General features: G+C 42.3%; 1 protein-coding gene across 3 annotated transcripts in view; it reads right to left on the bottom strand.

The window, feature by feature from the left end:
- The window catches only part of fam124a (family with sequence similarity 124 member A), a 30603-nt gene continuing 18555 nt past the window's right edge, over window positions 1–12048 (bottom strand). For all 3 annotated transcript variants that reach the window (XM_078262402.1, XM_078262403.1, XM_078262404.1), the window contains 2 exons: window positions 5973–6730; window positions 1–966 (listed from right to left, as the gene is read on the bottom strand). In XM_078262402.1, the coding sequence (XP_078118528.1) occupies window positions 160–966; window positions 5973–6730 (1565 nt within the window). In that variant the 3' untranslated portion in view covers window positions 1–159. The remainder of the gene's footprint in view (window positions 967–5972; window positions 6731–12048) is intronic.

Here is a 12048-nt window from a genome sequence, read left to right on the forward strand (position 1 = left end):
CATTTACAAATAACATGAGAGCATCAAATACAGTTTGTGCTGTGCTCCAGTTTATACTGTCGCTGTAATTTTAGTTTTACTATCAAACACCAGGGAGCAGAGTAGAGCTGTAGATGGTCGTTACTGGCCTGAATGAATCCTCTCAGCTTAAACAATACATCAAATGTAGAATTCTTGGTCTTCTTCTTCTTCTATCTTGTCTGCCTCTTCAACTGGTGCACTAATAATGCTGCAACTGTCAGACCGGTTTATGGAAACATCACTCAGGGACGTAGTGTTCATACTGCTGCTGAGGATACGTGACCCAAACAAGGTGGAGGGAGTGCTGTTGGCGGTGAAGCTGTTTGGAATCCGTCCCAGTGTGGCTGCCCTGTAGGCGTTCTCTGGGAGGCCAGGAGAGAGGGATGGACCGATGTCTTCTGGTGGTGCCGATAATGGCCGAGAAGTCTGTGGCAGGCTGGATTTGATGTACGCAGACACCACTGTGAGGTCCATATTGCTGCCTGGATTCACTTTGTTCCCTGTGTCCACATCTGTCTCCTCGGCCCCAAGCAGAGCGTCCAAGTTGAGCCGGAAGGGCGGGATGAGGGAGGAACTCCGGTTGAGGGAGTGGCTCCTGTGATGGGAGCTGGGAAGAGGTCCGGGCGAGGAGCAGGTGGAGTGGGAGCTGGCTGAGCCCAGGTTGGGTAGAGAGAAGAGGGAGCTGGACCGGTGACCACTCCACTGGGTCCTCCAGGTGTCCGGATGGTGCTGGTCAACCCACTGGTCCTGCTCGTCACAGGCCAGAGGGTAGGAGCTGTGGGAGGTCTGGTGGACTCTGGGACGGGATGTTGACCGATGGTGGTGCCGACGGTTCCTGTAGGAGGCAGCGCTATGGGTGAAGGTGGATGGAGCTGAGGCTGACTCAGTGACAGACGATGATATGTAGCAGGGATCTTGTTGGTGTTTGAAGTGTGCACCTTGGACCTGAGCAGGAAGGAAAAGAAAACCAATGAGAATCTTTATTGTAACAAACTTTATTCTTTATACTTCTAAAGAGAAGTTTACCAGAATTAAGTTGCAAAAAAGACAATTTAAGAAAGTCAGAATATCTTATTTTAGGGTGATTAAAAACATATTCGTTGTAATGAAAGATGACTTTTTTTTTTTTTTTTTGCAAAGCACCATTTTCAAGGTAACGCATCTTGATAGTTTTTAAGTAAGATATATTTTAGCCTAATAATCAGACTGAATTTCCATTTTAATTGTTGTAGTTGCTGCACTGGTGACTCCTACTTGCACAAAGGAGTGTGTGATGAGGAGGCAGGGCATTTTGTGAACCTTTGTATGTATTAAAACCTTCAGGTGTATAATAATCTTATCATCTACCAAGACAGTCCAAAAATAACAACAGCCTTAAGCATCTCGCACCTTGCTTCTGCTGAGTTTCATTTTTAACTCAGTCACCTCTGGCAGAGAGAGATGTACAGGGGTTCCCCCGAGCCTTCATTCAAAGGGGATATCACTGGCTTATACCTTGTCTTCCCCTCCTGAGTCATCTGACAAAACTTCTTTGAGGCAAACTGTCCTTCTCCATGGCCTTCTCAAACTTCTTCCTACATCTCTTTTTGCTTCCACGACCACAGAGGGTGCAGTCCTTCTGGCTTCTCATACTTGTCTGCTGCTTCCGGAGTCCAGTGATCTTATCTTATGGCCTGACTGCCTCCTTCACTGCTGAGGCAGATGCGTAAAACTCATGTAAATAAAACCATTATTATTTATAACTAAGTTTAAAATGTGCCTTTGGTTGAAAATGTACTGAAGATTGCATGAATAATAACACAATATTTTACTTTTAAGATGACGTCTCTTGCCTTATATCTAATCTCCTAATTATCATATCACACGCACCTGGCTCAAGAAAACTGTGTGTGGTATGCTGGTTTGAAGTGTGCACACATTCTTCTTTAATAAATACCAGTTTAGATGTAGGAAATGCTGCATGCATGTTTTTTTTGTGTCGTTGCCTCTACAGTGGAGAGTGGACATGGCCCATTTGGATTCAATGTCCCCAATTTCGCACAGGTCTGCCTTGTTTGAAGTTGCATTCAGTCAGTGTTATGTATTAGCCAGATTTCTGATTACCATGCTGGCAGATTTTGTTGTTTGATACTAGAAAATGTGTTAAGATTACACAATATTTAACCTGAGCTTGAAGAATCATTCTAAACCTTTGAAATTGCAGTTTGATTACGTTTTTGTCGAATAATTTGCTTTGTAGAGCACTGTTGCAGTGTAAGAGAGCTCGGCAACTCTCCCATCTTGTTGTATGTCCTAAAGAGGTCGTTAAATATTAGGTCACAGGGGTTACATATTCAAGACTTTTAACTTCTCCCTGTAGGGCTCTCATGCAACCAAGCGCTCCTCACGCAACGTAAAGGCAGCAAAGTAAAGGAGAACGCGATACAAGGGAACGATGGTGTTTACAAAAAGCCCCCAACAGGCCTCCTGTTCTCATCCCGGCCACTTTATGAATCACACCAGCAGCTGGAGAATTCATCAGCGTCTCAGCAGCCCCATGTGTATTACACCTCTATTTATGGACCAAAATATCACAAAATACAAAGACTGCTGTTCAGAAAACCTGCTTCACCACAAATCTACAGTCTGATTATCATCCACAAAGCAACAAGTCTGGAAAAGTAAGAAGCAACATGGTAGATTCCACTGTTCTTACACTAATGTGGAAATGTTCTTTTCTTTTAACATGTAAGGCAGCTGCAGCAGTATTAATTTCATTGTTCTGTCAGTTCAGTTTCTCCTCTATGTTTTCCTTCTAAGTATTGAAATGCACACGTTCTCCTCCTCTCTATGCTGATAGTTTCACCATGTTTCTGTTCTCATGTCTGCTCTGTCATCCAGCTTTCCAACCAAACAATACAAGCAGAAGCAATAACTTTCCACACAGCAGCCTCAAGGCAATTATTTCCAAGAGCGGGGGGGATGTAGGAGAGTTTGCAGATTTCCATATGTTCAGGTTCAAAAACAAAAAAATATCATGGAAGCAAATCTTAAAGTTCCTGGAGAACAAGAGCTGAACTGTGATTTACCACGTCCTCATGCAATCCAACAGGCAATGTATTTCTAACATTGATAAATATCCTTGCTGATCATGATTGGCTCATTCAAAATATTTATACAGTACATATAACGTTAACTTCAGATGTATTTTCCTAAATTCATCATTTAAGAAGGAATGTATACAAAAAGAATGATCTACTATTTTGGATAAAAGTGAAAGGACACGCCAAGAAAATGGAAAAAAAAAACACATCGCTGATTGAGAGGATAACAATAAGACCAGACCTTAATATCCACTGACAGTATTTCTTTCTCCTATAACGGCATGCTGGGTACAGCTCGCTCTCGCTACAGCACATTCAAGAACAGATGAAGAAAGAGACCAGAGATGTTAAATTGTAGCAATCTCAAACATTTGCATTGCTCAGGGCCCAAGGATGCGCAGTGGGGGGGGATGAGCGGTTCTCGAGAAAGCTTCAAACAGCAATAGGCCCGTTCAGAACAGGCACATTTTGAATGGCCATTGCACTCTTCAACTTAAAAGTTGATGCTATGTCAATGTTGTCTTCACAACTTGTTTTCACTGCCCTCAAGTGGACAAAAAGAAATCTGTCATTGAAGGTTTAAAGTTAGAGTTAGGGGCTTTGGAATGTATTGTATCAATGAGGGTCCTCACAAGGATAAAAGTACAAATGTGTCAGTGTGTGGAGAAGAAAGTGAGAGTGTAACAAAGCCCTAATGTTTTCCTCTCTATAACCACCCTCTGTTTTTGTTCATCTCTCTCCTCTACAGTCCACTGCCTGTTTATCCTTCTCTCACTCTCTTCTGCACTTTGTCTGTCTTCTTCTGTCCTTTGCTCTGAGCCATGACCGTAGGTTGTACGGCTGCATACTTATCCTTCCCACACAGGAAAGAAAGAGGCAGTGAGTGTAGTCGTCTACTGTTGAGGCTGTGATTTAAAACTTAATGACACTTTAGGGAGGCCAAAGCAAAACCGGTTTGTGTGTGTGTGTGTTGCTATCCTAAAGATCAACTGCATGCATTTACTGAAGCTATTTCTAGTGTGAAAGCGTGTGTGCCTCCGTCTGCTAATAGGACATGACAGGATCTGTCCAGTTTTCCGTGAGGACAACATGCTACAATGCTGGTGAGGAGCCACAGCAGGGGGTGCTGGGTAATGAGGATGCTGATATGGCGATAATCAGACACTTACTCTTGTAAACTTCAGTTATGTTGGGATGAGCCAGGTCAGCCAGAAATCTGACCTCAGCGAGACAAAAACACCACCAATGAACAGTAATCCTCAACTACACAATACTACAGAAGCAAGAACATTTGGGATTTAAGTTAATAAAACAAGTTTGATTGTGGCTCTTTGGCTGTGGTTTTCCAAAAACTGATTCCATTAATTGCAATGAAAACTTAATAAAAATAGTTGGCTTTCGGATTCGGATGAATTTGGACACTGCAGAGTTTAGTTTCTAATAGTGACAATGAAACATTCAGAATTTGCTGCAGCTCTTAATTTCCGTGGTTTCTCATGAAAGAAGCTGAACTTATTCAAACTGATTGCCATATTGTGTTTCTGTGTTAATGAACATTGAGGATACCATAACAAGAATGCTTTGAATTTACAATGGGGGAAATACTTATAGAACTACTACAGAACGGAATTCTCTGACTTCACTACTCAGTACACATAATATTTTGAAAGGATTATTTTGACATTGTGAGAGTTTTCCAGTCTTTGTGCTAAGCTACGCTAACCACTATCATGACACAGTTTAATAATGCAGTGTGTTACAGTGCAGAGGACATGACTTCAGGCCAGGTGGCAGTTAAGCATCATGCATATGGTCCATTGTCATGACAGATTAGTTTATTGTTTCTATCAGTGCTGTTCCAATCCCAGTAATGGACTGCTGCTTAATCGGCTTGAACTTTCAAAACTACTTATCTGGCCGCCTGGACACATATCCCCTCTGAAATTGAGACCTTCGAAACAAGGGTGTGTGTGTGTGTGTGTGTGTGTGTGTGTGTGTGTGTGTGTGTGTGTTCGTGTTCTAACAGCATACATCTTTGTGTGATTCATCTGAAACAGATGTGTACGTGCAAACTTTTTAGTCTGGATAGATGATGATGGATACATGTATGGCTGGATAGATTAAATAGGGCTACACATTGAGGAGACTCAAAGCTGTTTTGTCTACTGTTTGAGTTTGTTATTTTTGGCTGCAGAATCTGTTTGACATCCCTCTCTTCTTTCTTCCTCTCTCTCTGCTTCGATTGTTCTTTCATCCAAGACACTGACCCTCTCTGTATTCTTGTATGCAATTATAAATACAAATTGTAGACGGTGCAAGTCAACTTTCTTCCTTCCTTCTTTCTTCTTTTTCTTATTTTGTCATTGCAACTTGGTGGCTACAACTTGGTGTGCCTGAGTGAGAAGTGAGAGTTTCATAGATAGAACTGAAGAGAAGATACTGACAGATTTGTCCTTATGTGGTTTATGTGGTTGGTTTAAAGTTTAAAGTGGCTTATAAAAGGCCACATGGTACCAAAAATGTATCACTATTTTTTTGGCCCAAGGGCTAATTTATCTAATGTAATTAAAAACAGTTAAGTAGTTTTTGGGATATTCTGATAACAGCAGGTATTGAAGACATGACTTCATTGGTGCTGGTCAATAGTGTAACCTGGGTATTATAAGCATACAACCAGTTGGTATTTTACATAATTTTGTTATCTTACTCATTAAAAAGCATCAAGCATGTGTCCAAAATTACTCACTATGCTATTTATAGTGCACTCTATATAATATCCACCATTTTACTTGAGTGTCCCTTGAAAAGCAGAAATAGTTCATGACATGGACACCTAAAAACACTGGCACCAACAGAAAGCACTCTTACCTGCAGCAGGATCTTATTTCCGTCGTAGTCCTCTGTCTGCCAGCGGACCTCACTGATTGGGCTGCAAGGGTGGGGTAGCAGGGGCACCAGCATTCCAACATCTCGTACCCTCATTTCCATCACCGCTGACTCCAGCACCGCCGGACTCTGACCTCGCGGGAGCCTCTTAAATGACAACTGGATCTCCATATCCGGGTTGGAGTACACCACAAAGAAGCAAAAGTCCTCCTTCTTCTGCGCTACCCTGCGCTGAAGCAGCAGCTTGTAAAGCCGCACCATGTCGATATAATTTTCATGTCGGCAATAAACAGTGAATCGCACAATTTCTTTCCCGTAATGGACCTGCCGCACAGCCCAGAGCGGCGTGCCATCAGACAGAGTGAAAAAGTCCTGACTGCACGGTGTCAGCGGTAACATCCGCCGGCCATTGCTGACTTTTTCAGTGTGGTGGTAGCGCCAAGGTGGCCTCTGCAGAGTGCGGTGCAGCATCAGTATCTGCTCCTCGCCACCGTATGCCTCCTGGAGGAAGACGATAACCGCCAGGGCTGGCTGGCAGGCTGCAACCGGGCTGCCGTTTTGATGGTGCTTGGTCCAGGAGACGGAGGCCCGCTCTGAGACTCGGAAGAGCTGCAGCTCAGGGTGGACCCACGCCAGGACTGCATCAGCAGCACGCTGCAGGAACTTGCCCTGGCCGGGGTCGGCGATGAGGTGGACGCTGACGAGGAAGGGATCCTGGAGCTCGCCCATGGATAACTCACCTCCACATACAACATCATCAAGACAAGAGACATGAGAGAGGGTGGAAATGGCATGAAGAGAAATGGGATGAGAGAGACACGGGGGAAGATAAAATAATATTATAATCAGCTTGCTGACTTTGAGAAAACAAAATTTGACACTGTTACATGCATACAATGAAACTGTCATGTAAACAAGTATGGTTAAGGTTGGGAAAAGATCCTGGTTATGGCAAAGAAAGTAAGTTTAGGCAACTAAAACGATGAAAGTCAGGGTAAGATTGCGACCCCTCACATTCCTCATAGAAAGGTTTCTACATAAAGGGCACACTACTTTTTATGCAATGACACTGAAAGTTGACACTAGACGTTAATCACAGACTCATCCAAAATCAATATAATTCTTAGCCATACTGGGGCTGTTTTTTTTCCTCCCAACACTTTCTCTTTCTTCTTTTTTGTTTACCTCTTTGTTCAAGTTTCCCCATCTTTTCCCTCCCTCCTTCCCACAGGTCTCTCACTCCCAACCTTCTCCATTTCACTCATCCACATCTAACTCCATCTTTCTCCCAATTTCTATGTTTACCTTTCTCCCTCCCCTATCACCCTCCCTCCTCTCTCCTTTTCACCAGACCCATGCAGAGCAGTGCTCCTGCGTGGAGGCTCATTAGTGCCATTAGGAGGTCATTACTGAAGCCTGAAGAATGTTTCAGACCACAGCAGGAGCGATGCATTCAGGTGTAGCCTCCCCATGATCCTCTGACCTGGAAAAGTTTGGCACCCTGGCACAGGTACGGCAACACTAATACTGAAATATTCCCAAACTACAGTCATACAGTATTTAGCCAGTGTGTTCATTCTTGCATGTTACATGTACACATTCACAGGCATATCTCCTCATCTCCATGCTCTCTCATTTTGCTACGGTCTTTATCTGACATCTCGGGGGACTTGTCCCATTTTGTCTGTGCTTTGAGGCAGTTTGGGAAAGGACACAGTCTTTTTGTCCCTGGCACAGCCGACTGTTTGGCTGTTGCCAGAATCCCTCCATGAAACAGAGGCAAAACAGGGGCAAGTTGAGTCTCATGAGTCCCGTTGGCCTTTGCAAAAGGACAGCTGACCACAGAGGTGACATTTTCTAAATGTTAAGATCAGGTTTCAAGGAAACATTGTTTAAAAGGTGGCCATTAGAGCTGTAACGACAGTCAGCTCAGGGTCCAGAATCATAAACAAGACGGGGTTCATGTTTTCATACATGGTTGAATTATTTTTTAACAAAGTTGGATATGCAAAATGTTTAAAAAAAAGAATTTTAATTGAAATTTATTAGGGCCAGAGCGCCGACAGTGGCGAAGGCTCTATTGAAACTGAAGGAATTATTATTACGGCAAATTAATTGTCTTAGTGGGCTTAACATATTCAAAAACTCACCAAAATTGGCGGGTGCATAAAGTCTGGTGAAAATTTACGTATTTTAAGGGTTTTGGGAATAGGCGCACAACCATGGCTCGCAAGCGCCCCCTACAAACTTAAAAAACTTGAGCTCCTGCAGTACGTTTAACATAGACTCACGAAACTTGGTACACATATGTCGCATGTCAAGACGTACAAAAAACGTCATTGGAGCCATACCCTAAACCCAACAGGAAGTCCACCATTTTGAATTCAAAGTTCCAAATTAGTGCGATTTTGGCCATTTCCACATGTCGTACTTTAACGAACTCCTCCTAGGGATTTCATCCGATCAACTTCAAATTTGGTCTGTGCCATCTTGAGACCTTAGAGATGAAAAGTTATTAAAAGAAAAACTTTTCGTCATAGGGCATGGCCGTGGCGGGGCGGCCATTTTGTGCGTTTCGCCATCGAAAAAGGAAGTGGGTGTAACTCGAGTGTACATTGTCCAATTGGCTCTAAACTTTTCATGATTCATATGAGTCTAAGGGTGAATCCCTCGAAAACAAGGGGTAAGGGATAGGGGTGAAAACATACCCATATGAAATGAGACGCCACTTGGTTACATCATCATACATACTTAGGTCTGTTTGCAATAAATATTTGTATACACACTGCATGGTGTATTGTATATCTGTTTCAATTATCACTGTTTTGAATGTCATTGATGTTCAGAAACACTTTCTTTGTTAACAAAAAGCGGTCTTTATTGCCCAATTAAGTAAACATTATTACAACTATTAGAACCATAACTTACATGTCACACACATAAAAAAGGCACTCAAATGTATAAAACTAAAAAAAGACACACAAGACCACAAACAAACAAAAAACTACAGCTATTCTGAAATTCCAGACCCCAGTCTGATGCCTGTTGTCCAGTAACCTTTCCCTCCATACCACATTTCTTTAATTAGTGTCCTGTATCATAACCAACAACAATGTACAGGTGCATGAACAGGAATTAATTACACATGTTTACAATAATACAGCACCAATACAATAATGAATGGCTACAACATGAACGCAGAAACTTCTGCTCGTTTTCAGAAAGTGGATCAGCTGCTGAGTTCCTCCGGCGTCCCTGTGTGATACAGGACAGTATATGTAAAGTACGTATGTCTCCAAAGCAAGTAGTGTTATACACTGATATCAAACGAAATTTGCTGCTAATGGAGTTTAGTTAACACTGTAGACATGCATGGAGTCCATTCAAGGCAGAGAAATGCGGGACTGTTGTGCAAATAAGCAATGTAGCTAACGTTAACTTTAGCGTTAGCGTTAGCATAGCAAGCTAGCGATTTTTAAAAACGTTTCAATTACAAATATGGTTGCAAATATGTATGTACAGGACTGTATAGACCACAAAAGACAGTCGTAATTTTTAAATCAATTCTTTAAGCTGAAAATACTTACATTTATGGATCTCTCTGGTCGACCGGGCAGCCAAGTTCCTTGTTGCGCAATGAATCTGGATACCCCTTGCTGTTCAAGTAAGCTTGCGTCCTTGCTTGGCGTTAAGGGGTATATAGCCCTTAGCCCTACCCCTCGACCAAAATGAGTATTGGGACAGCACTTACTCTCACGGGAGCGCGCAAAACTAAGGTGTAGGGGTAAGGGGAAGGGTTAAGACAGAGAAATGAGCAAGGGGGTAAGCTTCTCCTCCGACCGCGAACCTTCATCACTTCAATCATTGAACTCAGCAGATAGTTCCTTATTCATTGGTGATGGTTTGGCCCGCCCCCCGATGATTAAGCCACTCCCCTTTCATAAATGGTGACCAGTTTAAGGTAGAGTCTTGTGTGAGGTATCATTGAACTCAGCAGGGAGTTCCCTTTTCATTGGTGACGATTTGCAATGTCTGAGTGCCGCGCAAATGCACGGTCGTAAGGAGCGGCGACCACCAGTAACCCAGATGCGCGCAGAGGTGCGAGGGCCCGTCCAACGCTGCTTGCAGCTTTAATTAAGTTTAATTCTTTGACAAATGAAAACATGCTTAGATAATGTCCTTGAACAGGTTGGACTGATGACAACAAAAGAAATTTCGTCTTCAAAAGACCCTGATTGAATTTTTCTGGAAAATCATCATGTCAACATTTTCAGGTTGAGACCATTGAGAGTGTACACTACAGTGTTTATGTAATGTATCTGCCTCCTCTGGTTTTTCAATGTATGTAAATAAAAACAACTACAAACATAATAAATATAACCTTGGTTTGGAAAAGGAAACCCGTTAACAGGGAACTACTTCAAATTGGAAATTATAATTATTTCCACTGGCGGTGTTCATGACTTACTGTACTTGTGAATCCCTACTGCTGATGGACAATAATAATATCCTTGTGAGTAAGTTATGAGTCTTGGATGTCAATCATTGACTTCATTTACAATTTCTGTTACTTAAAATTGTAACAAACTAAACCTGAATAGATTCGATAAGGTGATTTGAAAGGAATCAGTTTCAATAAGCGGATTTAATATTGGATTTACATTTGTAAAAAAAAAAAAATGCCATCAAACCCCAACCCTAACATACTGTAAGTGTCCTTGTGGCTGAAAAGATAAATACAGCAGGATCAAGAAAGATCCACTGTAGGTTTAAGCTGGATGCCAGGGCACAGACGTCCTGACACACACACACACGCACACACACACACACACACACACACACACGCGCACACACACACACACACACGCACACACACACACACACTGGGTGCCACGCTCATTAATGACTGCCTGATTGATCCCTTTAGAATCTGTCTCCCTGACATGTAGCTGCCATGAAGACACCAAACACAGGGATGATGTGGATCTTTAAAGTCCTCATATTATGCTCATTTCAGGTTCATAATTGTATTTAGAGGTTGTACCAGAATAGGTTTATGTGGTTTAAATTTTCAGAAAACACCATATTGTTGTTGTACTGCACATTGCTGCAGCTCCTCTTTTCACCCTGTGTGTTTAGCTCTCTGATTTAGCTACAGAGTGAGGCATCTCACTTCTGTACCATCTTTGTTGGGAGTCGCACATGTGCAGTAAGTACTGCTAGCTTGTCAGTTGCAGAGTATGAGGGAGTGCCATGATAGCAGCTAGGCGAGCATTATAACGTGTGTTACAAAGTGACGCACGTTTGTCACGGAAGTAAAGGCTGGACTACAATAGAGCTGTTTGGAGCAGTTTATGAACAGTGTTTTCTCTGGAAGATGGTAAGGAAAGGAAGACCCCTTTGGGGTGGACTTTGGGCTTTTTCACTTTGTAAACCTATAATGTGCACAAAAAGATATATAACACAATAAAGGAAAGGGGAAAAGCCAAAAAGCATAATATGAGCACTTTCAGGGTATTTACTGTACAGCACATTGCACTGTCACACAGACAGCTTGATTTCTCTACAGTAACTCCTATTACACAGTGTGCTTTTTCAGGAGTCAGAACATGAAATGAGCCCAACAGGAACGAAGACATTTGTTCAAACTGTTTGACTTCTGCCTAATTAGAATTGATAATAAACAATAAAGCAAACACATTACTCTTGCTTTGGTTGAAAACAAAAACTTCATCCAACATCCTAGTTTCTTGCTCTTCATTTTCATTTCCATTCCACTCTTTTTTTTTTTTTTTATAATTATTGCCTATTGCCAAGGAAGTCATGTTTTCAGCTTGGTTTATCTGTTTGTCTGTCTGTTTGTTTGTCAGCCGGATTACAGAACAACTACTTGCCTAATGTTCATGAAACTTGGTGAAAGGGTGTAGCATGGGCCAAGGAAGAACCCTTTAAATCTTGGAGCGGATCCAAATCACAGGGATATGGTGCATCTGTGCTGCATTTATGTGGTGCCTGAATAATTGGAAAAATTAGTTCCCGACTGAGATAGGGCATGGCC

The sequence above is a fragment of the Sander vitreus genome, chromosome 11 (assembly GCF_031162955.1).
Source record: "Sander vitreus isolate 19-12246 chromosome 11, sanVit1, whole genome shotgun sequence".
Lineage (NCBI taxonomy): Eukaryota > Metazoa > Chordata > Actinopteri > Perciformes > Percidae > Sander > Sander vitreus.